The 26,652-nt window shown below is 41.0% G+C and overlaps 2 protein-coding genes and 1 pseudogene across 2 annotated transcripts in view; 1 reads left to right on the top strand and 2 right to left on the bottom strand.

Moving 5' to 3' along the window:
- Positions 1-2,902: 2,902 nt before the first annotated feature.
- Positions 2,903-10,131, bottom strand: LOC140951904 (uncharacterized). Its single transcript, XM_073401279.1, has 4 exons — positions 9,780-10,131; positions 8,811-9,382; positions 7,929-8,298; positions 2,903-7,410 (listed from the first exon to the last, which is right to left on the bottom strand). The coding sequence occupies exons 1-4, from the start codon at positions 9,949-9,951 to the stop codon at positions 3,245-3,247; spliced, it is 5,280 nt and encodes a 1,759-aa protein (XP_073257380.1). The 5' UTR covers positions 9,952-10,131; the 3' UTR covers positions 2,903-3,244.
- A 1,165-nt stretch (positions 10,132-11,296) lies between these two features.
- On the bottom strand, positions 11,297-17,469 carry LOC140951905 (uncharacterized; annotated as a pseudogene).
- Positions 17,470-19,576: 2,107 nt separating this feature from the next.
- Positions 19,577-26,652, top strand: part of LOC140952241 (transcription elongation factor A protein 2-like) — an 11,013-nt gene continuing 3,937 nt past the window's right edge. Inside the window, exons 1-5 of the mRNA XM_073401672.1 lie at positions 19,577-19,764; positions 21,945-22,125; positions 24,312-24,551; positions 25,150-25,188; positions 26,104-26,258. Of these exons, the coding sequence (XP_073257773.1) occupies positions 19,696-19,764; positions 21,945-22,125; positions 24,312-24,551; positions 25,150-25,188; positions 26,104-26,258 (684 nt within the window). The 5' untranslated portion in view covers positions 19,577-19,695. The remainder of the gene's footprint in view (positions 19,765-21,944; positions 22,126-24,311; positions 24,552-25,149; positions 25,189-26,103; positions 26,259-26,652) is intronic.

Below are 26,652 nucleotides of genomic sequence, written 5' to 3'. Positions count from 1 at the left end.
TTACATCTTGTTGTGAGGTAAAGCCGAGGGTGGTAGAATGAGTTTTATTGGAAGAAATACTGATTTTTTTCGAAACCCCTAGAAATTTTACAGAGTTCCTCAAAGAGAAATAGGCGGGAAATTAAAAGACGGCGGGCTGTGGACCAGGGAAGCAGTATTAATTAGGGAAATTGATCAATTAAACTTGTAACCTTTCTTAATGTTTTATATGGCAAATCCTTTGAGCGAAAAGTATCGTTACAAGTTAATTAATCCACCAAGACTTTCTGATTTGAACCGTTGAGGTTCGTTTTTGCTATTTAATGTTTGTAATAAGATTACCAAATAATTTTAGCTTAATTTTTTCAATCCTTTTTAAGGAAAGCAACAAAAACTTCTAAGAAGTGTAAAGACATTTGATCGTTTATCTGGTCAAATTACTATCTCGACTATTAAAAGTATAAAATGGACAACAATAGCGTAATTCTTTTTTATTTGTCCATTCGTTATCTATAAATAACCTTTTATTTAAAATTTTGATTTAACTTCAGTTTTCTTTCTTTATTTCCCAAAACGAAAAGCAATGGGAACTTCTAATACTAAGGCTATGTTTCACTGTACCAGATAGCTTCTGCGCCGGCACGAAAACTGAGCCGGATTTGATTTCGGCGCGATTTCTTGAACGGAGCGAAGCTTCGTCAAGCCCAGGGGCGGATCTAGGGGGAGGGTGCAGGGGGTGCGCACCCCCCTTCCCCCTGAGATGACCTGCGGTTTTCTAATACAACTGGTATTCTGCAAAAAAAAAAACTATGTGGTTTATTGGTGTTGAAGTAGAGCAAGAGACGAGTGCACCCCCTCCTAAAAAAAATCCCGGATCCGTCCCTGAAGCCTCCTGTCTTCACAGTGGAGAGTCACACATCGGTTAGGTGTTCACACTATACCGTAATCGTAGCCTAATTTATAAGTAATTTGTCCCGTGTAGAGGGTTACTCGCCTACTTAATCTATCCTGGACTTTTTCAGACAGAAAAACGTCACGAACCGTTTACATGACAAACAAAAAGTTGGCTCAGCTAGAAGGGTGACTTTTCTCCTTATAAACACTTTGGTTTGCCCAGCTAGCCTGGTCAACTCGGTCAAGGTGGGACAATCAGAGCATGCCCAAGCGCTGTTGACTCGGACAAAGGGGTCAAATTGTTTTCTCTCAACGAAAAGTGAGCGCGACAAACTCAAATGTTTCCACAGCGAAAGTGAGTGGGACAGCCTCATTACCAGAGTTCTCTTATGACGTGGCGTGAGTAAATGCAGGCCCAAAGTTGCCCAAAGTACACAACAATGACGATACGTCGTCTTAACATCGGGCAACTTCGGAGCTAGCTCAAGGTCGTCTATCATTAGTGAGGGACTTATTTTCATTTCTGAAGCCACTGCGATAACTTTGTGAAATAGCCTTTGGGTATTTACGAGTTAAAAAAGGATAATATTTAACATTTCAGAATAAAGGTTCAAGTTTTTTAGAAGTCCATTACACAATTGACAAAACAGAAACTGGAAACTAGACAACCACTAAAAAAAAAAAAAACCCTAAACAGGTGTCAGAGTTACTCAACTGCTTGATCTTTGATAGTATGTTAACATTGTCCTGGCTTTTTTCCCTTTTTTAAAAAGTAAAAGGGTGCCCAAGAGGGCAGGGTTGAGTGGGCAGAGAAAGTTGAAAAAGTTGGTTTGAGAGATAGCAGTTCCATTTCATTTGAAGGTGATTACTGCGCTCGGAGTACACTGCTGCTAGTACCCGTGTTCCGACTTAGAACGTAATCGCGTAGTAGCTCAGAGTTAGTTTTCACCCGCAGTATCCAGTTCTGCCGTGTTGTTCGTGCACACGCTTTCAGGTAGAATCTCTCGTCACCTCATTGCAGAATGAAGAACTTCTCGTCACACTGTCTTAGCAGGATTTACAAGGGTCACACGAAATACTCATGCTTGAAGGTAGTAGTAGCAGTAACCTTTATATAATAGGCTTTTCGCGTTCAGCCGGGTTGATATGGTTGTGCGCATGCGTAAGGTACTTGTGGGAAACTGGGACACAGTATGACGTCAGAATCACGTGTTTTCGTTTTGGAAAACTCCACCCCCACGAACTTTTCTCTCGCTCGAAGATTCTGAATGTTTTCTGATGCTGTCTCTGATTGTTGTTTTGAGAAGCTGATTTATTGCTAGTCTGAAGGCTTTGAATCATAATCTTGAAGATTATCTGAAGAAAGTCTACGATAATTGTGTCGGTTTTATTCAGTACTGGCCATACCGCGGAGTTAATACGTGTGCTTCATTGGCTAAATTGGTACCTTTTGCAATAATTGCTTAAGTGATCGACTTTCTTTAAACAAGAAACTGTTCTCCTTTGGAAAAGTTCGTTCGCTGGAACTGAAAGAGCCTATTAGAATTAGGTAACTTGTAAATTTTACATGCGAGACAGGGTAACATGCTTGCCAGGGGCACCCTTCTGGCGGGTTATCTTTTTGCCATGTTAACAATAAAGGCTTGAACAAACAAAGACACAAGCTTAGTACATAGATGCAACTTTTCAACTTGCGTCGGCTTGTGTCCCTGTTTAGCCAGGGCTTGCATGCACTTGCGTTGACTTACAGTGTCTCGCTTTCACTTTTTTCGAGATCAAATTTGCACGCAAGTCAATCGAAGTTTTTCATTTTTGGCCACTTGAAGTTAGTACTGAGTTGCAGTGTGCGCAATGGTTTTTTTTGACAACTTGCGTGAGTGGGTGGCTGAGAGAGTGGGTGGGTGAGAGAGTGAGTGGGTGGGTGAGTGAGTGGATGAGGGAGTGGGTGGGTGAGCGAGTTGGTAGGTGGGTGAGTGACTAAGTGAGTGAAGTGTACGCACATCTCTAAAATTGCAAGATTTGCGTGAACTTTATTTACATTTAGAAATGTATAATTATTTCAATGTTTTATTTCTTTTGCAGGTTGAGCGATATGTGCTGGTGCCTATTTCTACGATACAAAGTAAAGAAAGCACAATCACCGCAATGATTATTAGTGATGCTTTTATGTTTAATGATCGTTTCACGTAAAGGTCATGCGGCTAGTTGAACCAGTTTTTTTCCGGTATTTCAATCATTCATCAAGTGTTAGTATTTTAAGCAACTCTTCATTGCGTTTCGCACACCGATGAAAGTGGGTTCGCTGATACCAATTTGCGATGGTTTTGGCAACCCTTGTTAAACTTAAATTAATTAGGACAACTTGTGACCCTCACCCATGACCCTTCAACGGCGATTCTTCTTGCAATTTACTATAAGGCACTATCTCAGTTTCCGACAAACTTGAATCTGTAGAGGTGCCGCTGGTGCTTGAATCATCTGTAGATGAGGTTGTCGATGGTCGTTTTTGAAGAACGTGACTGTTCTCGGGTAAGTCGCGAAGATTCAAATACTGTATAGACACCTCATTTTGCATTAGAAGAGGCGCTATGTCGTCGTGGATTGAAGATTTAGCTAAGTCCTCGTCTGGATTAGAGTTATTAAATTCTTCGCTGAAAAGGATATCACCACTACCTTCAGTGAATTCAAACTCGCGACATATTTCTTCAGTTATTGAGTTGTCACTTAATTTCTTAGAGCATGCATCACGCATTTGTTCGGCAGCTTTAGAGTCACTCAGAACATCCGATGTGATGTCGCTCAGAGAGTTTAATGTGGGAGACAAATCTCCACCACTAGCTACAGAATGCGATTTAGCGGTAGCACTATCCTGAATTATAGACTCGGTTTGCGTGGCTATCTTCTCTTGCCTTAGATGACCATGGTGACTGTTAGAACACGCATGCTCTGAGTTGGCTAGAAAAAAAATGTCATTTCGTTTTCGTTGGGCTTGTTTAGGCGGTGGTGGAAGTTTCTCAGGATCTCCTGGCCTCTTAAAGAGATTGCTGTCGCCTAAATCAGAGAACACCTTCAGCGGGGGAAACAAGGTATTTTGGTCAGCAAACTCTCCAAGAGATGCTTGATGTTCGTGCTTCATTTCGACGGATGAGCTCGTTGATTCGTTCTCTAGCTTTTCTGTACTTTCAGAGGTAGATTCGCTTTCCGTGTCCATGTCAAAAATTAAGGCATCCTCGCTGCGTGAAAACGTTGTCCAAGTACTTTGGCTAGTTACCGTGTGTTTGACTTCCTTCTTGGCGTTTTCAAGGGGTATGGGTGAGCCTCCTGAAAGATTAACTCTTAGTTCTGTGGGATTTACAGGTACATCTTCTTTCACTTTCACCAAATGTATTTGATTAGAAATAACTTGTTGATCAACCAGATTTTCAGTATCGTCGTATTGGCAAGGCAGTCCCCCTATCTGTTGATGAAAGTCCAACTTTGACAAACTCTGAGCCTCCCTTGGGGTAAAATCGACCTTACTGTCTTTGGCGTTGTCTTGCACAGGAACTGCAGTTATTGACTTTTCATGATTTTGGGTGGTGAGTTTGAGCTCGCCAGGATCTCCCGCGGATGAACAATCCTCATGCTGTTGTAACGAAGCCCTCTGAGAGATGTCTTGAAAAAAATCTTTGGTTTTCCTTTGAAGTTCTTCACCAAATGGATTTGACGTGGGACCCGCAGAGTTTGAATCCAAACGATTTTGTTGCATTGGCATCGCAACCCAGTTTGATGTGAAGAGACTTTGAGGCTCAGATGGAACGAAAGCTGAACAATAAGCCTGGCATTGTTGATATCGATTTTGCCGAGAGAACTCTGTCGTTTGGTTTTGATCATTGCCCAAAAATGGGTTTAATCTTGATTCCTCTGAACTTAGCTTTATTTGAGTTTCCTTTATTGCATCAGTAACTGCATCTGATGCTAACTCATGAGATAAATATACTTGCGATTCGGATCCATTAACCGTGTCTCGCTGGAGAACGTCACCATCGCCAGGGGGAGAAGACTGCGTAATGTTTGTACCGTTATTTTGAAGTCCTTTGTGCACCGTATCTGATAGTAGCTCCGTAGGAAGTGGTTGATCTAGGCTTTCTTCAATATCATTGGTGCTCAATGGTAGGTACACTGTTTTTTGTGGCAAACATTCTGGTGTTTCATTGTTGGGTTTTTCTCCTTCTTTTTCCAGTTCAATGGACAGATTTTGATGCCAAGCAATGGTGTTTTCCACTTTGCTCGACGTGAGGATATCCACTTGACTTGCTTGAAGTTCCATTTGGTTTCCATCCAAAAGTGCTTGCTGGAACGGATTCCTTGTTCGAGGGGGTTTTATAAATGGCTGTTGTGGTAGACAAATGGGAGGGGTATAATCAAGCCCTTGATCTGAAACAGGATTCGCGGGAGAATTCCAGTGTCCATCGAGACGCTCATTTTCTTTCCTGCCAATGACGTCAATAGGTTCACTAACACTGTTCAAATCATTCAGCGATCTTGCATTATTTGAAGTCGAAGAATTTGTTCCACTTGACGGTTTTGAGGGGAATGCATCCATGGATCCTTCAGTGTCTCTTTGTTCCAAATGACTCCATTCATTGAGCACATACTCCTGCCCAGCTTCCGAGAAAGATGAACATCTGCTACGATGTCGAGTTAGACCTTCCTGTGGAGGGGATTGATTAAAAGTATGGACCTCTTCACTTGAATCTGGATGCATCGCGCTTGGTGTTTCAGTTAATGAAGCGACATTGAAAACAGCTGATAAGTTCTGTGATACGGGTCGCGGTGTTGGGATAGGGGTTGGTGCTGTTGTGTGGAAAGTACTTGGAGGAGTATGTAATGGTGTTGGTGCCGGCGTGTTGACGGAATTTGACCATGCACGAACTGGGGTCAGAGGTACACTGTGATTTGCCGAATAACGTGGCGTTAAAGGCAAACTCTGCAAAGCTGGCGAGAAAACAGGGCGAGGGTCCTGTTCGTCTCCAGCCTCACCTCCTAATTCTTCTTCCTCGATCTGGCGAGCAGCGACTGCCTCAAGTCTCTCACTTAACAAACTAAGTTGGTCAATAACCGCAAGATGAAGTCTTTCTTTTGGTTGTGTGGTAGTTACATCTTTTGACGAAGAAGAATCAGCAGCAAAATCATTTTGGCAATCATCCAATTTTATCTCGGAAAGGGAGGTACCATGACCTGCTGATGTACAATTACTCTCTACCAGATCGACATCTTTGTGGGCGTTGATTGTTTCACTTTCTACCGCTACTAACTGTCCTGTTCGCGGGATTGCGGGTGGCGGTGGAATACGGACAATTTCGAGCACCTCATTGACGTCAAGGGTTTCTTCTTGTATAGCATCTTCTCCGTTACAAGAGTGTATCTCTTTCCCCGCACTTAGACTACTATCTTGAAATTTTTCTCCGCCCGACGCATCATTGTCAACTATTTTACCCTGAAAAAGTTTATGTAGAGATGGTTCGATAACCAAGTCGCTAGTCTCGTCCTCTTCATCTTGAGCTGCTCTTTTTTTACTATTGCTTTCTGGAGGCGGAGCAAGCCTAACCAGTTCATCATCTGTGACTGAATCCATGATATCATCAACTATTTCTCTATTGTCTGACAGTTCCATCTGCAGCAGCTGGTCTCTATTACATGGAACAGAAATATTCTCATCTAGTGTAGCACCAAACACGGGTTCATCCTCCTGCGTGGGCCATTTTTGTAGCACAGCAGTCTGTGGGTCAATGGAATGGGTGGTTACAATGGAAAATGTATCATTTGTTAAAGACAATTCCTGCTGCTCGACATCATTTTGATTCATTTCGTTATCCTCTTGTAAACCTGCCTCAACATTGATAGGTATTTTGAGCCCTTCCTTGTTAGACAAGATAATGCTGTCTTTATTTACTAGAGTAGAGCAAGTTTCGGATGATAATGGTAATTCTTGTCTTTTCCTAAGGGTAGGTTGTAAATCCGAAGGGGAATCTATATTTTCTGTTATTTCTGTGGATGGTAGCATAGAACCACTAAATACACTGCCGGGATGCGATGGAATAGAGGCATCAGTCTTTTTTAAGGAATCAGCATCTGAACTGTTGCGAATATGACGGGACGCTTCAGCGCCGATAGACATATTGTCAATAGCTTGCTTATAAACTGCTTCAACGTCTGTTCTGCTTGCTAGTCTTCTCATCACAGGATCAACGGTAGTTGCCCTAGGATTTTCTCGTCGAAAACTATCAAACCGTTGGTATGACCCTATTTCCACGGGATCCAAGTGAGAAACCGACAAGTTTGGTTCTGTGACAAACATCCCACTCAGGGTGTCAACGACGCTTGCGGAATGAATACTGAGCGAAGGAAACACCTCTTCTCTGGCAGACTCTTGCTTCCGAACAAGGTCTGGACGAATCCGCATAACAATAAACATAAGGCCTACTCCAGTCAGAACAAAACAAGCTGATACAAAGAAAACCGTCGTGAAGGAACCCGTGGACTTGTACAGTTGACCTTTTAAGAAATGAAAAACAAAAAAGAAACATCAATATTTCTTCAACGATCGACAGTTTCACTGTGGCGATATTAGTTCATGAAGTCTATAAGTGTTTGTAAAGAGAAAACAAATCACCCAGACAATAAATCGCTGAAAAAAAGAAATTTTGTTTCCGTCACAAGCAAGGGAGGAAACTTAACCTCTTACGGAGAGGGGTTCAGAGATTTCAGCCTCAAGCAATTAACGCTGAAGTCTTTCACAGGGAGAACTCACTCCTGCCCGGCCATTTAGTTGATGGGTCGACGAAAGCTTATTGAGTGAGTAATTATGAATATGCTAGGGGCAGGTAGATAAAGACGTCAAAGACGATGTGAATCAACAAACGCACTATTATATTGTAAATAAAATTAAGGCTTTACGCACTTGGGAAACTTCATCTGAAGGCCTGTGTGATTTTTAGCCACTCAGGTTGTTAAACAAATTGAAAAATATGTCTTTTTGTCTTGAAAACACTTAAGGTTTATCTTTTTAGTACCTAGAACAGGTGGCCCTAAGGTCAAAGGAAATGCCAAAGCACCGTACATAGTCCCAAAGGCTTTGGTCATAAGCTCTTTCCCAACAATATCCTGTGTGATAAGTGGTACTGTCAGGACAAAACAGCCGTCGAAGAATCCAGCGACTATCGCAAAGCCAAGCAATCCGTGATATGTTTTGGCAGCAGTGACACACATGAAGGACAAGCTTAGAACCGTTGCAGCAATGACAGTTAGGTAGAGGCGCCTGACTCGTGGAAGGTCTGCCAATCTCCCGCACAAGAGTTTACCGAATATAGCTGATATGGATAGATAACCAAGTAACAGGGATCCTTGTGACATAGGAATGCCCAGCGTTAAAGCCATCTTGACCTACAATTCGTATCAAGCAAAAAAAGCATCGAAGTTGTAATTTTCCTTACTATCTTAGGGATTCCTTTGTATTGATTCTTAAAACCAAAGGAAAGGTTCATAATGTAAAAAATCCCTGGCTACTTCAGATAATTTAGTCACAGCGCTGGCTGTGACGTAGTGTAAGAGAGAGGGACTTTGTCGAACGCAGGGGTTATGAGCTCCTGTCGATCGTGATTCGTTGTTCTGTGTTATGTTTTTTTCACTTTGGTTTTGTTGATCCAAGAGTTTGGCAGCGCTTTCCCTTTAAGAATGAAGGAATTTTACCGTCCGGTTTTATTACGGACAGTACTTTTATTCATCAAGTTCCAGCCTCGTTGAAGTTTGAAGAACCTTCAAAATATACAGGGATTGAGAAAAAAGATTTATCGGGTGTTTTTCGCCCGACATGTATCCTTATACTTATTACTTTAATTTATAAACTAATGACTAGCATCTGAGTATAGCACGTGATACCATAACCGGTTACTTACCAAATATGTGTAAGGAAAGAAGTACGCAAACAAAATAAACGAGAGTGACAGCACCCACATGGGGAATGCTCGGTCTCTCCAAGGCCGAGGATCAACAATCATTTTCAGTCTAGACAAGAGACTTGGTCTTTCAAACGCTGAATAATCTACTGGGGGAGGAATGTAGGCGCATCCACTTAAGAACGTTAGTGCGGCAAACACGCTTAAAAAGCGCATACCACCGCGCCAGCCGTACGTGCTGTCGAGTTCCTGCAACATGATATTGAAGATAAGCGTGCCGAAGCCGGCTCCAGTCATGGTGATACCGTTAGCAAAGGAAAGATTTCTGTTAAAGTAAAATCTTAGGATGCTGACTCCAGAGAAGAATAGAAAACTGCCTCCACTTCCCCAAAGTACACCAAAGGTAAAGTACATTGTGGAGATATTGGTGGCGAATGACGTCAGTAGCAATGCGCTGGTGGTTAGTACACTTCCCGCGCAAGCCATAACGCGGCAGCCAAAGTGTTCACAGAGACAAGCGGTTAGGGGGCCAATCACGAAAAGAAATCCGTAACCCAGGGAACCAACCCATGCTATGAAAAGATAAGACCAATCGTTAATCGATCTACTGTTACCTGGTAGTACAGTTAAGATAGCAAACGAAAAAGCGGGAAATTATCAACTATCCTGAACTAAGATACTCATTTGCCAGCTGATTATATGTCAGAAATGAAGTTGAACCCCTTTATTACGGACATCGAAAGCACAGGAAAAAATGTCAGTATTGGGAAGGTGTCTGTTAAATTTAGATAACGTCACTTCTAAAACTTTAATGATATTCTAAGGGCTCGGTAACTACACTTAGGCCCGCGCTCGACTTTTGTACTAAATTGACTGATATACAGTACTGTGTCACTGTCTATAGGTAGCGAAATACCGATTGCAGAAATGTTGAAATAAGCACATCCATAAGAAATTATATCGGCTTACCTGTTGCAGACTCCCCAGATTTAAATTCATTTAGTAGCGAGATAAACAGCGTACCAAACGACTGTATTGTTCCAAACAGCACGGAATGCGCGAAAAACGAAGCAAAACACACTACCCATGCCCAGCCAGCATCTACTTGGTAACGCCAACACCTCCTTCTATCTGGCTGCATCAGTCTAACATGGGACAGAGTTTATTGAACCATGATTTCTTGGCCGCATACAGGAAGCGCCTTGTTGCGCCGTCAGCAGAGGAGGATCGAGCGAGTTATTGTTAACTATTGTTAACCCATTTTCCAGCTCTAAGAAACAATTTAGAAACTTTCTACCTGCTTTTGATGTCGTAGATTCTAATTTGTAATTGGTCTTTTAAGGGCAAGTTCGCGAGCGCACGTGCACTAATTGAACTGAAATTAATCTTTATTAGGTAAAAGGCTATTTCGTTGTTTTAAAAAGTGGTACTGATTCTTTACACCGTAGTTCGGGACATGCTCTACATAATAGAGTGTTTAAAAGAATGTAGGCACCCTTACTTCACTTTTTGCTACGTGCTTTTTCAACCTACCAAATTTCCTCCTTTCAATAGGCCATTTCCGAGTTCCAAAAACTTCCACTTTCAAAACGAAGCTAAGTGCAAAACTTTTCTTGTGGAAATGTCTTCTTTGCATGAGATTAAAAAACGATTTTCACCTCAATGGCTTTGCATTCAGCCTCGCTTTTAAACAGAGCCTTGAGGCAACTCGGAAATGACCTATTCGATGTTTTAGATATGTTCACACTGCCTCCTACCGAGGGTCCTGTCCCCAGATAAGAGGATCGAGGTAGGTGCTTACACGCAATGCCGTCATATTCAGAAGAAAACAACACCTTAAGGCCTTTTTTCATTTTCTGTGTGTTCTTTTTGAAAGTCAAGTTTGAAGTTTACTCGAGTTCTGTTTTAAGCCCCATAATTTCATAGTTAGTATTTTTCAGATGAACTGCGGTTATTTGACATTTTGGCTAATCACTGAACACCTTTGGAGCTATAATTGTCTTTCCTAGTTTAGTTTGTTCTCATTATAAACTTTCCCAGAATGGCATTTAAATGCATGTGTTATTTTCATTTTATAAATAAACAGGTAAATCCTCTTTCAGATGTACAATAGTCAGTAAATTTGACAATCAGTTATAATTTTTTTCAGAATTGTAATGTCTCTTCGCTTTTGGCACTCAACTCAATTGTCCAATAAAGTTTTATATTTCCATTTGTATTAAATACTCTTTTCATCATTCATATGTATATTGTTAGCTGTATTATATTATCACTTCCTTCTTAGATTCCTCGTTTGTTTCTAATTTCTTAATCATCCATAATTCCTCTGGTCTCGGAGCTTGGCTGAGCGCGGGTTCGTAGATTAGTGCCTATCTATCTTATTCAAAGCCGCCAAGGATCACGAACTTGTTTCTTGCATTGCTCTGACTATACGAGTCCAAAGATCTCTTAGTTTTTTCCTTCAGAAGTCGGGTAAACGGCTTGTTGTTGCCGTAATGACCCCAGTAGGGTGATTAGCCAAAGCACTTTTAGTCATTCTTTTTGATTAATCAAGATTTGAAGTATGGCAAAACATCCTGCGCCTGCAATACACTTAATGGGCATTAAACTGAGATTTTAGCTGGACCTGACGTTGATTGGCGGTCATTCGGACGTGCTCCATCTCGTTGTAGTCACGTGGACTTTGTTTTTCCTGCGAGTTTTTTCAGGTGTGCTTCAACAGTGCTGAGGTTTCTCTTAAATAGGTTGTCATTGCTCATGTCGATACACGACAACGGCGCCAAAATCCGGCGCGCCCTTCCTCCTTCAGGAGGCCATGCCAGCCACTGAAGCATCACGGGAACGACAGGCTTGTTCAGTGACTCAGCTATACTGAGATCCTTTGTACAGTTCTCTGAACAAACGTATTTAGGTGTCACACAACACACAACTGCGGCAGCGGCTTTGATATTGCGTTGAATCTGAGTCTGCAAAGTGTCACCATGTTTAGGGGAGGGACTTGTTGCGTGACGTTTGTTTCCGTTACTGACGTCTGTCCAGCACTGGAATCCGTGGCTTTCCAGGTACTGAACCAAAATCTGTACTTTGCTTTGAACATCCCAGTGATAACTGAAAAACAGGTTAGGCCGTGGGTAGATTTCTTCATTCCCGGCGCTGATATTATCTGAACGATGGCAAGAAAGGCAATATCGTCAGTTAAAGGGGTTGTGTCAACGTCTGACAAGTTCATTGGGTTAATATAATAGGAACCTTATGAAACTACGACGGCGACGGCGACGGCAACGTCAAAAAGCAATAGATTTTAGTTAGCAAAACAATAACTCTGCACGTGCATCACGATTTTTTGTACATTTCTTTGCCATTTCTGCACGATTACGACGTGAAATGACCAAATTTTAAGTTTACTTGAGTACGGGAACGGCAAGGTGATAAATTCTACCATCTCTTTCTGAACTCGGGTGCGGTCCCCTTTCTTCAGCTCCAACATAAATTCCCTTCTTTTTACGTAGTAACTGGGTGACTTGGGATAAGAACGAAATGGTTTGAAAGGATGCGGAGTCTATTTTTCAGCGACCTTGTAATGGACGTCACCGTTGTCGGATCGTAAGGTCCCTAATAATACAAAAACGCGTCTTTAGTCGCCAAGGAACTTAACGTCAGGTTAACGAGGAATTTACTTGCAGATGACAAGACAAAATCATAGCTTCGTATCAAACAAATATCACCTAAAGCCTATATCTAACGTAACGTTACAAAAAACAAAAATGAACTTTGAAAAGCTGTTAGGGTAATAAGGGGCGCTTTATTTCCATTCAGCCCAAAAAGTCCGAAAATTTCGGTTAAAAATCAAATGGAAAGGACCACTTTCGGTTCGCTTCTACTGGGCGGAATATTTGGGACCACTACTGAAGGTGACCCACTTTGACCGGACAACTCATTTCGGTCGGTCGGACTGAAATGTTCCTTTCCATTGGACAAAATTGTTCCGCTCGTTTGTATCCTGTTTGCAAGAACAATAAGCAACTGCGCGGTGGCTTGGGTCGAGTCTGTGCAACCGGAATGTACCGTTCCATTTGGCACGTAGAATTTCCAAAATTTCAAACCGGAATTTTGATGAATTGAAAGCGCTCAAGTTTTCAAAAACCAAATTGCAATCCGTTTAAATCCTCTATGCTACAAGTTTTTCCATCCGTGCGTTCTATTGTATTTGTTCGGTTATTTATACCTTCAGCTCTATTAATGTTTCGAACCAACGTTTTTAATCATACTCAATTTGGTGGCGGCTTTCACTGTTTGAATTTTGATAAATATCCTAACACAGGTCCTTTAAGTTATTAAGAATAAAGTCAACTCCACCCAATCTGATGCTGGCAAGGTTGCCAGTAATTATTTGAAGATGCACGGCTACTTTATTCTATGAATCAACAACAGCAGGTTTAAATAACCAGTTACATTGTTTATTTTAAAAACATTATTGATGCGCACGTTTTTTTTCATCTAATAGGACTGATAATAGAATATGCTTGTACAAAGCATGAGTTGTAGTTTATCGATGATTTGGAGAATATAAAAAAATATTTCGTTACCACAGGAACACCAAACTGAATGCTTAGCAGCTACCCATCATAAGAGAACTAGTTGACCTCGCTTCTACCGAAGTCCTTTGTGATAACAAGGCTGACGCAACTGCGATGCAACCCGGCTGCCCCTTCCTAGGGAGAATCTTAACGTAACTGAAATATGTTAAAAAAGATAAAAGTGCTGAGGCTTTTCTCCTGCGTCAAGGATTTTGTTTTTAAATTCAATATGCTTACCGGGGAGAACAGCAAGCGTTCTTAAGGGTTTGAGACCTTCTACCATACGATCCAAAAACTCTTGCTCCAAGATGACAGCCGGCATATTGCGAAAGGGCTTTAGGTGATACAAAAGAATGTCCATACTCTCTTCATACGCCCTGTTCTCGAAATCCAACGCTGGGCAGCTTCCCAGAATCGCCTGCATGTTGGGACGAAGTTTTTCCCACGCGTTGGCTGCCATGGCAACCACCAAAGGCTTACCCAACCAATCAGCAAACAGAACCTCATTGTATACAAACAGCGACGTGGCAGCTGAGTTAGATAAGAGAACGATCACGTGACTGCAGCTAGCGAGGTGTGCAGAGTTGAGCTGTAGGAACTCCTCTCTTGACTGGCCAAGTCGTTCGTGTTTAAATACCTGTAAGAAAGAAGCGAGATTTTAAATCTATTCTAGAATTAACGTCCGCAAACTGATGTTTACAGAACACATGCTGAATCTCTACTCTGGGAAGCGTTTTTGAAAAGATGCGTTTTCGGCAACCGTTTTCAGCGGATACGTGTGGACGGAAGGCCAAAGCGAAGGGGAAAAAAATATCCGTTTTCTAAACAAAACGGATACGTGTAGACGGAGCCTAAATCCCTTTATAGAAGTCCGCCTTTAACGTGGCGAAGAGTGAAAAAGAAAATAAAAAAAGCCAACGGAAGTGATCACGGTCAGCAAATCTTGTCGACCAAAAAAAACGCGGCAGAAGAACTCATTCCCAGGGCTTTTACTTCGGGCCTGAGGTTGAGTAATACAACCACTTTTATCATCCTAATTTGTACGATTCTCTTTGGGAAATAAAACCAATCAACACAATGATAAGTTCAACTAATTTGAGGCTGAAAGTTCAGCCACATGTTTTAAATTAAACTGTTAAATAACTTCCTGGACTGCAATGAGTTCGGAAGATACAAATCAATCTTGTAACAAATTTCCATCCTCGGAGAATCAGGGGCAGTCAGCCCGGTCGGGAAAAAAGGCGCGACGAAAGTTTTCAAGCACGGGCGGAAGAGCCGTCTGTTCTTTGGGTCGTCATGCAACGAGGAGCGTTGCGTGACGACACAAAGAACGGCCGTGGAGCAGACTACACTGCCCCTGGGTCTCAAAGCTTCCAGTTTTTTTATATAACATTTTGAGAAAGGCTTGCAATAGCATGTTTTAAGTCATACTCAGCAGAAAGGTACCTGTATACATGTATGTGTCACAGAAAGTACCGCGTGAGGTTTGCACAATGACCCTTGCCACCGTTCACACTGAACAAAACGTGTACAAAGGGCAACATTTAGGAAGTAGCAATTCGTGATTCTCTTAGTTCTCGTTCCTCGATTTAAAAAAAAAACATCACAAATTGTTTTGCTCACAGAATCACGGCTACAAGCCACTCAGAATTCACAGTTTACACGTCACAAGTGACCAAAGAAACTTGTAAAAATGCGTGTACCTTAGTGGCAACCGTTTTGCGATGGCATGGGAAAATGGAATTCCAATTTATATCAGATATTTTCATTGAACAGTTTCGCACTCAAAATGCAAAAGCATGTGTTTGACTTTTCTCTCTGATAGTGGTTGATTTTCAATTTTCGTTTTTTAACTTGGTAGGCGTTACATCATTGTGCCAATTAAAATCACTTGCCTTACATCACATGCCGATATGTTAATTGCATTACAGTGAAACCTCTATTAAGCGGAGACCCTCTATTAAGCGGACATTAGGCCGGGTTCCGAAATTAACGTCTTACATTTTCCTTTATAACGAACCCCTATTCAGCTAGGCTGCTACACAGCCGTTTTTAGTGTCGTCACGCAACGCTCCTCCCCAGTGTGTTAGTGGGGAGGAGCGTTGCGTGACGACACCAAAAACGGCTGTGTAGCAGACTACTATTCAGCGAACACCTCTATTAGGTGGACGCGAACACTAAAATAAGTTGTATTTGGCTCATTTCTATTGATAAAAACCTCTGCTAAGCGGACATCGGACTGAAATGACAATAGTAGTATTGGATTACGTCCTTGAAATACGTACTGAAGTCAGTAATGTTTTTGCATTTACAAACAAATTAAAGTTGGTAATGAAAGGTAATGAATTTGAACTCTGGATAGCTTCTGTAACAACATGTAACTTTATCACAGTACAGAGTAACCGTTGAATGTTGATCGTTAACAAACATTGCGCAATTTTTACAACCTCCGTCGAAAGTGTCCGCTTGATATAGAGGTTTAACTGTATTTGCCCGAGGATTATGGTACATCAAACAAGTCAAATTAAAATAAATTTAATTTAGCGATCGACTGAAAATAATAATTCAATCAGTCTAATGAGCTGAGGTAGCGATATTGGTCATCCGGGATTATTTTTAAATGCAAAAACTAATTGACATGATAATTTGTTAATTTTAAACACAATAGCGTGACCGTAAAAGATATTTATACCTGTAGGTTTTTCTGGAGCAAATCCGCTCGTAGGTTGTAATAAAACCGTACATCATTTGGATCGCAAATAACGTAGACGAAGTCTTCCTTCGCTTTGCTTTTTTGACACTTTAGATACCAGTTGTCTTTGCTCTGTGCTTGATCTTCTTGGATTCTCTTTACTTGTTGCGACAGCTTTCGACGTGCCACGCGACTGTCAACATTCAAATGGATTTCCATGTCGGTTTCACTCATAGAAACCAACAAAAAGCCGTCAATTTCGTTCTCTTCAAAACTCAGGGAGCAGTACGCTTGCATTTTCAGAGAGGTCAACCAACCAAGAACATCAGATGCATTCCACGAGGATACAGGTTTTTGTCGATCAACTTTTAAAACGTCTGGTGCACGGGGAGGCGTGGGAACGCGCAAACCAAACAGAGGAGCATATTTCTCGAGTTCTTCACTGAAAGTTCCCACAACGATGGATGAAAGCTCAGCCACACTCGATGCAGCATAAGAGCTCAAATCCAGGGCACGTTCCTCCATCTGCTTGTACTCTTTAGGAAGCTTCCCGCGGCTATAGTTGATACAGAACAATTTTGCTGGCTTCCCAAGTTCATCTTTTCCGTCAGCACTTTCTCGATCTTCGTCCCGATTAAGCAAGATCTGTCCCTCATGACGACAAACTCTGGAACTGAAGTACGACTCAGACAAAAACATGATCGATGCTCGACATTTTTCGGCAACTTCTAGTCTCTGTTGAAAACAGAATGGACTCTCGATTGGCTCTCCCTCATCTTTGTCGAACCAAATATCATCGCAAAATCCTATATTTTTTAATTCCTTAACCGTATAGGAAATAAAGCGCTTCTCGATAAAACTCGCTCCTGGGGCATACGACACGAAAATTCCTCTTCTCTTTACTTTCCGCGGACTGATCGACTTTGCCTGGGATGAAGATTCACTTGATTCTTCGTTTGAACTGGCGTTATCGGATTTTATATCACGGCCAATACTCTCTCCAATACTCTCTCCATTGTTTTCGTTGCCATCACCTGGTATTTTAGCTGTCAGGCCTGATTCTTCCTTCTCTTTACTGTGTGCAACTTCAGCATTTTTAATATTATTCGCCCCAATTTCGCCCCCTTTATCAACCAATTCCTTGGTATTTTTTTCGATTCCGTCTGCAGAGTTGGCAAATTTTAAATGCTCCTCATTTGCAGTCTGGTCGTCCGACAGCGATACATTTGCCTTGTCAACATAATAGCCAATATTATTATTTTGTGGGACTTGATCGACATCATTTAACGATTCTTTGGTATTATTACCTTCCGCCATTCTTGCTTATAAATGGAGGTCAGCCTAAGCGTATAAACACATCACCGAGACAAGTGTAGCAACACGCTTGTGTTGGCCAGAAGTCGCTTCTTAAAGGCAAACAAATCCCTCTCTAAAGAATAATCTAATGCAACCAATCCGAGACAAGCTGTGAGTGGTAATTAGCCACGTCCCCTTGACAACACAAATGGAAACTAACGCAACGCATCGGGGAGTACAGAGGGAACTCAAGCAAAGGAGGGACAACCTTAATCAGCGAGAAGAATGGAGTCTTGTTAGCTCAATTGTAACCAAACTAGTTAACTGTTAATTGTTAATTTTTTTGCTTCTGTTCAAGTAGGAAAAAAGTTGGAGTAGACTATATTTAATTTCAAGAGCTTTTCATCAATGCTTCATGAACAGTAAGGCATATTAAGTAGGACTGTAGACGCCCGGAGCCTGTTCGATATCTGACAACTTACGAAAATAGGCGATTACCATATCAGGAGCCTATTTGCTTTTTTCATCTTTTAGCTGTATCTTCTCCTAGTAAAATTTGCTACAGGGCAGAATATGTCAATAACGTGTAGCTCAAATTCAAATTATCTAAGCGTATTATCACTCAGTGGCCCTGAAGATATCTGGGTCTAGGGCGCGCCTGATCAGATCAGACTGCGAACACCCCGTCACCGCGATTAAACTGTCCGAGGCTTTTTTTTTTCTTTTTCAAGGATTCATTCACCATTAAGTGAAAATATTGACCAGGATACATAAAATACAACTATCTTTGCATATTTCTCCAAATAGTAAGCTTATTTTCTTTGAAAACGCTTCGCGACCGGGTCAAAATTCTGTTGACAAATGGCACCAGTGGCGCCGGCAGTGACCAGGTCCAGTTTTTTTGCTAGCTGGCCCGCAGAGCTGGTGTTCCACCTATTTTAGCGATAGCTCGATCGAAGGTTCATAGATCACGGCCGCCATCTTGAAAGCAATTGAAAATTAAACGAAAAATAAACTTTGAATCATTTTTGACTCACTCCAATTCAACGTCCAAGATGGCGGGAGAACATTGGTATCATCGTTCGCACCGCAAAATGGATGTACTCCTGCTTCGTATGCTAATGAGTTTTCAAATGTCAGAACTCTTTCCGTAAACATTCTATTAATGTTTAGCAAATAAACAGCGTGTTGGAAAATATATTAAACTTGAAACAGTCTGTGAAAGTAACTGCATTAGCTTTGACGTAAATCCCCTATTAAGCCCCCCCTCTCAAATAAGCCCCCTCCCTCTTATAAGCCCCCCCCCCTTTTTGAAGGGAAGAGAGTTAATGAGCCCCCCTCTCTTTTAAGGCCCCCCTCCCCTCACCTAAATATTCTTCACTAATAAATGAGAGACTGTATTAATCAATCACGACTGTAAAACTTCGTGTAGACTGATCCGGGATGGTTTATTTACCAACTGGAAGTTCAGATGATTCTGATCCTTCGCTGCTGAACCTAAAACTTCTTGTCAAGAGCTTTTCCACTTCGCTTTGTAGTCCTTTATGGAGAACTGATACCATCGTCTTTTCTAAATTAAATAAGGCCCCCGTCCTATTAATCCCCCTCAAATCAGGGCCTCAAATGGGCTGAAATAAATAAGCACCCCCGGGGAGCTTAAGAGAGGTACTTTGCTTTGCTTTTGCAAATTTCTCTCGCTTGACCTTAGTGAAGAGCACCCCTCGTTTTGAAAGTATTCGGCAGAGTCGTGCACAACAAGCGCTATTTTTGGGCGCATTTTGTTTGCCTGGCGCGTGCTATTGAATATCTCCCTTCTTGTAAAGTCGAAAATGAATGTCACTTGTGAAAATAAGTGTATTTTCATGGCAAAACTGATAACTGCGCTATTATGAGCTAAAAAAAGTATACTTTTCTGGTAACCGAAAGAGCCTTGGCTCCTGACAAGATAAAACCTGCTTCTCTCTTTATGCCCACCTTCTAGCTTTCTAGCTTTTTTCTTGGATATAAGCCAAGATAGTATTTTTTCTCTCTTTTTTCTTTCTTTCCTTCTTAGGGGTGGAATCATACATTAAATATTCTCAGGTATTTTTGGAAAATGGAAGAAAAAAATAGGAAAATAAGATCAAGAAGCATCTCGAGGCAACCGCAACTGCCAGATAAACGGACACGAAGCTATCCGCTGACTAGGTCGTGGGCTCTCATAATCGGCACTTTCCTGTCGGCCATGATGTGGCGCGAACAGCATCGTGCAATGTGATCTTACAAAGTTGCGGTTAGCTCCTTTGCTGTTTTAGCACTGTTGCTGCGAATTCAAAGCACAATGAGTCTCGAAGAGGAGGTATTTAAGATTGGTAAGCAGCTGGAAAAGATCGTTGGCGAAGAAGGAACGGTGAGTCAGTGACGTTTGTTGATATTTTACCGGCCGGTCGTACCACGCGATTCTAAGAACCCATTCACGAGAAAGGATTTCAATCCTGCTGTTTACTGTAAAGTGAAATTAACGCAAAGCGTTTGCTGTTTGGGAACTTCTGATGTAGTTATACCGACTGAATTTAATGCTTGATTAATTTTTAAGTTTCTAAAGATGCAGATGTTAAAAAAACCTTGTTTCATATTCAAAGAGAAAAAAGATAGCGTTTCATGTTTGTTAAACACTGTAGTATCTGGCTAAAGTTCAAAATGTAAGTTTTAAAAATTCTGAACTGATCGCTTTAGATTGCTTTTATTTGTAATGTCAAGAATTTCTTTAGCACATCAATATGTTCAATGTGTACCTGCATCTTGACAATGTTAATGAGTATTTTCTGTTTCGCTAGCTTGCAATAAATTAAAACTTTTAAAATCTTATAAGAAAAAGTCTGGTTCGACGTTAGCTTTACACGATTTAGTTTTAGATCTACCCTCGTGTAATCAAGATTGTATATCCGTAGATGATTGTTTGTTGAAAGAAACACATCGTTTTGCAGGACGTTAGTGTCCCAAAAGAAACCACCAGCACGTACGTGCACATTCGATAATTATGAAGGGGATGTTTTTTGCGCAGACCCTTCAATGTTTGTCCTTGTAGTTTTACAGTGGTTAAATGGACACTACCTGGATTTTTATCACCTTCAGCGGTATGAAGTGGAACCTCGATATAACAAAGGGCCAAGGGAGTTCCTTTTCATATATTTTACTATTGCTGGGGCAAAGGATATTGTTCGTTATACCAAGGACTTTGTTATATAGAGGTTCGTTATGTTGAGGTTCCACTGTACGTGTACAATTTTTTTTCGTACAAGTATTCAACTGGAGCTTTTCATAAAGGTGTTTGACTTGAAAGATTTGGGAGTAAAGTCTGCTAACACACAGTACATGTACCTCTGGATGAATACTGTTACTTTCCCGTTAGTCAGAGCATCAGACTCGCAATCCAGGAGTTCCCAGCTCATGTATGCTGTGGCCACTATCTGGATTTGTTTCTTATTCCTTAAATCCTCGACCAACCGTGGCTGGTCAAGGATGTCGCAGAAGTCAATCATTGTACTCACGTTGCTTTTGCTTGCAGTAGTTCTAGTTTTTTGTTTGCCCTCAACCCTCCCTCCTTTGTGGATGCTTTTCTTGGTAAGTATCTGCACCTTTTCCACTGAGGTTTTCAGTGTGACGGTGCGAGGTGGGTGCCGCTCACAGGGTTGTCATGGTTACCTTTTAGGCTTGCTTGCAGCCCCCTTCTGTTTCACCAGGCACCTTCCCCACACCCATCTATTTTTGATGGGTTTAATCCTGTTTTGTCCTGTTGAAGTATAAAACGGGTAAACTAGCTGGTGCAACTGAGTGTATTTTCATTGTACTCATAATTATAACAAAATTCTCCAATCTGATTGGCTAGTAATTGCTCTGATTTCAGCATTAAAACGACAGTGTAATAAGACAGTATGCATCATGCCTAAGTGGATAGTACATGCCACTGGCGCACACTCGAAAGGGTTTATTTTTCACCTCCAACATAAAATTCCCCGAATATCTGGTAATTAAATTTTAAAAAAGCTTAAAATATCATTAGTTATGTTTTAATGGTAACATAGCTTTGTGTCGTTCAATTCAGTCTGTAATCATACATGGACTCCTGATTAAACAAATTGGACTTCCACTAGGACCTTACTAATAAAGAGACTTTCAGTTGAATTTTTATTAAAATGGTCGCCCTAATTTGTAAATAAATGAAAAGTCAATGTCTACCAAAGACAGGAAATTGTTTGTCCTTAAACAAACAAAAAACTGTCAACCGGTTAGATCTTCTTCCAAAACAAATGAAATACAAAATTTTTTTGACCAAGAAAGCACCAAACCTATCCATATTAAGATACAACTGTTACTGTTTCAAGAATGATAGCAAATTTGTGCTTTGCGCTCAAATTTTTAACCGAAAAACATACAGCAGCTCTGAGAATACCTATCTTTTTTTCTTTTTTTTTTATTAGCTTCGAGATACAGGTGCTGGTAAAAGCTAATTTATCAGCAAAACAATAGAACATCCATTCTAAAATATTTTCTAAACATTTTTTAACATTTATTTGTACATTTCTTCAGATGGATTCTGACGGTGCAGTGGATCTTTTAAAAAGGCTTAAAGATCTTCCAATCACGTTAGAAGTCCTTCAGAAGACGAGAATAGGAATGTCTGTTAACACTCTGAGAAAAAAGAGTGAAAACTCAGATCTGCAAACACAGGCTAAAGCACTCATTAAATCATGGAAGAAACTTCTACCAGGTGATAAAATACACAGAGAGTGGAGCTTAGTAGTTAGTTTTGAGTCCTTTGTACTCAAACCTATTCCCATCAGGGCAACTTCTTAAAATGGTCATAACAAGATGTATTTGTGTGACCATCATTTCGTGGAGTAAATTTAAGGGCAAATAAGCTTGAAGAATTGTATTAGGTAGTATCATGAATCTAGAATATCTACGAACACTTACATTTTCCAGCAAAATTTGGTAGCTGCTATTAAGGTGATTCCCTAGTTTTGCACTGCGCATCTCTTACTGCGCATAACAAGATGGCCGCCGTAAAAAAGAGCATGTGAAGTAATACTATTAAAATGAAGTTGACTGAAGAGAAACGCTATTGGAATTTTTGCTTGATGTTGTTTCTTGCCGAAGTGAGACTCAATGTGTTGGGAATGTGCATAACGTAAGCAGTACGCGTGTTGCTGAGTTCGACCTCCTCTCGGAAAACCTCGATAGTGGATGTTTAACTTGTGCTTACTCACTTTGATTTTCATTTAAACACTTTCTTTATCACATTGTGTCCTAAATGTGATATCTCGATGTAAATTCTGTAAAAACGGATTTTTTAATACTTTCTTCCCCCTTTCACATACATTCTATTTTGAAACTCGCCCCAGTCCTCTCAAAAATCGGAGAAAATGCGTTTGGTGCGCACTTTCTGCAGCTCTACTGCAAAAACAAGTACGGTGACCCCCGTTTTTTATTTCATGATTTTAATAAGGACAGTGCTTCCTTTCGATGAGAAAAAAATTGGCACAAATCTATGTTCAGTTTTTTGGCAATTTTACTAAATTGTACGGACTGAGCCATCACGGATCGAAAAGCGCGCGTCCAATTTAATTCTACTTTGGAGCGTGAAGTAAGAACAAGGGCATTAAAAGGCATTTTTCTGGTACGTAAGTGGATAAACAATACATTAAAGTCAAATTCTGTGTGATGTCACATGCATCATCGAAAAAATCTCTCCTTTTTGTCTAGTTTTGCGCTACCCGCGGTTTTTGTAAAAGGGTCCTAAATAGCCGTATTTGTCAGCATTGTGACGTCAAAACGAGCACGGTGACCCCCACTTTTTATTACCTTTTTATCATCTTCTTGACTTGTTACATCAGTGTACCAAGTTTTAGCTAAAACCTATGTTAGGTTCTTTTACTATGGAATCACCTTAAATCAAAAGTAATACAGTTGAACTTCCATATGCGACCACCTCTTAGAAGCAACCACCTCCCATAAGCGACCACCCATTCAAAAACTAAAATTTCCCCTGTCGAAGTCCCATAATAATAGAACCTCTCATGAATGACCACCTCTCAGAAGCAACTGTTTTTGACCTAATGCTCCACTGTTCTTAACCTTTAACCTCTAACCACTTCACAAAGTGTGTGTTCCCTGTGTTTACTGTACAAGTACTACACCACTCAGAGTATTCGAAGAAGTTTCAGTGACAGCATGGAACTACACGCATGTGTAACTTAGAAATTGCATGCAATTGATTATCCACCAAAAAGTATGTGTCATTACCTCTTCTCAAAAGAGAACTCCTGTGGTTCGATTCTTGTAAGCAACCACCTCCTGTAGCTCAGTTGGGAGAGTGCCGGTCTGCTGAGCGGGAGGTCATGGGTTCAAAGCCCCGGCCAGACCAACACTCACGGTCTTTAAATAACTGAGAAGAAAGTGCTACCTTTGTAATGACATCTGAAAATGGTTAGACTTTCTAGTCTTCTCAGATAAGGACAAAAAACTGAGGTCCCATCTCACAGCACTTTCACCGATTTGTTCTTGTGAGACGTAAAAGAACCCACATCACTATTCGAAAAGAGTAGGGTTTGTAGACTCCGGTGGTGTGGCCAACCTTTATAGGTTGTGGAATTGGGTAGGGATGGCACCTCGCATTGGACCTGAATCCCTTTCGTGCACATTCCCTCTGGGCAGGCCTGTTTCCAGAAAAGCTGGTAAATAAATAAGTGACCTCTAAGTCTCCACATTTGGGTGGTTTGACTGTAATTATTGCCCGAGAAAGGGACCTGCTGCACTTTGTCCTCAGTTAGACCCGGAGTGTTAGTTTGGCCAGGGTTTGACCTGCAAAATGGCACTTAATATCCAATTATTGGGTTAACCAGGTGGCAGTAAGTCTACTTTGAGTGGCTCTAACTGTTTTAAATAATTTTTCAGAAAAATCCGGAGGTAAAACGGAGGAAAATGGAGACAGATCTAAGACACCAGTCAGTGAAAAATCCAGTCGAAGCAGTTCACCTGCACAGAGTACCAAGTCATCCTCCTCTGCACCCAGTACTCCTCAAGACAACAAAGTAGTCACTTTTCCACCTCCAAAGGTCACTGGTGACTCTGTACGTGGGAAGTGCAGAGAAATGATTGTCAATTCTCTTAAGGTGGAAGTTGAATTTGACCAGGGTAGGTGATTTGTATGCTAATTTGTTGAATAGGCCAGATTTTTTTAAATTTTATTTAGCTACTTACATGTAAGTTTGCCAATTCTTGGCAGGGCCACCACAGCAGTGCATGGTGCAAGATACTGAAGGCTCATAACAGTCCTTTCCCCCATGAGATATAGACCACCCCACCGGGGAACTACATGTACGTCCCCAACTCCTTACAAACAGTGCATGGGTTCCTTAATATCCCACAAAACTTAGACGTGCAAGATTTGTGAGAACGCTAGAAATTCTAGCCATTTACAGATGTCTTGATGAAAGCAGCACTTTCTCCTCAGTCATTTAAAGACCATGAGTGTTGGTACGGCCCGGGTTTGAACAAGCAGCCTCCCACTCGGCACACTAGCGCTTATCCAATTGAGCTAACTGAGTGCCAGCGGTTATTTCAGTTACATTTTGTTAAGTTAAACCCTTGATTCAAGCGTTAAACTGCTAGGGATTAAAATAAATCTGCTACTAATTAATTTTAGCATACCAGTAACAGAGTGTGTGATGCAAATTTTGATAGTTTGCTGCATTCGTACTTGAAAAAGTGTTTTCTTGTTTTTATTTTACAGTTATGACTCCAGAAGACTTTGCTGCAGCGTGTGAAGAATGTATCCTTCTTTCTACACCATCTTACAAACTGTTTGGGACTTATAGAAATTTTAGTCATTTTAACCAGTATACCATTAACTTTTTCTCAGGCACACGCACAAAATTTTACTGGGATAACCACCTTGGCTGCTTCAATCTCTATTGGCCAGAGGGCCTGATTTTCTTTTACCTTGACAGGAATATTAACTGTTATGTAGTAAAAAAACTTTGTTATTAATTTAACATGTAGCAGTAAATATAGTGTTAAAGCAGTGTTCTTGCCAGGATTTTATCTTGGGGAGTTCCACGGCCCCCTCTGTTGAGGAATAGGGGCCCTGTAAGAACATTAGGGGGACAAAGTTACTCATGGCCCATGAGTGGTGTTGAAAAAATTCTTCGTGATTTCTGTGGCTTCCATTTCATCAAAGCATGTTCTAGGGACTTAAAGACAAAAGAAAGAATCTTATCTTCGCTGTGCCATCGTGCATAAGCTGTTTCTTCATCAGCAAAAACCACATGGTACAAATAACCTGAGCCCACACTCCAAATGATCTGTTATATGAATTACCTACCTGATTATGGCTGATGGGGTGTTTATGATTTGATTACAATGCATGCTTCAATCTTCGCAATGTACATGGGACCAATGAAAGCTAAGGAAATAGAATTAAAGACTTTGACTCTTTTGATATCATGTTTTTTTATTCATTCAACCAAGCAAAATGCTGGGGACCACGTTCGATTGACCATTAAAACTACTTAACTGCAAATGTTCTAAAGTCAGGTTGACTCATAGCATGCCCCCTGCGCCCTAACGGGTGCATCTTCTTGGCTTTTCATCCACCATCTCAGATTTTCTTGCGGGAATCCTGCAAGGCCGCAGTTTGTTGAGAACACTGTTAAAGTTTGTATTTTCTACCTTGACACCTTTTAAGGTATTTTCCAGGAGTTCAAAGACACAAATGCCAAGTACAAACAGCGGGTCAGAAGTCGTGTTAGCAACCTTCGTGATGCCAAGAATCCACTTCTTAAAGTAAAAGTTCTATCCGGCCAGATTACTCCTGAGAAGTTTGCCACAATGCCCACAGAGGTAGGTTATGAAAATATAGCACTTACAGTATGAATTAAAGGAGCTGTGCCATGAAATTTAGGCAAATTCAGCCACTGTGAACTTTCTGCCAAATGATGCGAAGCATTCAAATAACTGCATAGAAGATTTCATGGTCATGACTCCTATTTAAAGTTAGGGCAAGTATGGTGGAAAATACAGTGTGTTTTCTTAAATATCCACAGCCAGAAAGCTTTTGGTATACAGTCTAACATTTTCTAAGGAAATTCAAGGCTGTGCTCTAGCAGAGCCCGGTGGCCCCTGGTGCCTAACTTTTGCTCTTGGGCGACTAGAAAATCTTAGTTTATTCATACAAATCATATGCTGGTCACCCTGGATTTTCCAGGTTAAGAGCACTGGGCTCCCTTCAGTTTTC

Source organism: Porites lutea, chromosome 11, assembly GCF_958299795.1.
Source record: "Porites lutea chromosome 11, jaPorLute2.1, whole genome shotgun sequence".
Lineage (NCBI taxonomy): Eukaryota > Metazoa > Cnidaria > Anthozoa > Scleractinia > Poritidae > Porites > Porites lutea.
This window is presented reverse-complemented; position numbering and strand designations above follow the sequence as displayed.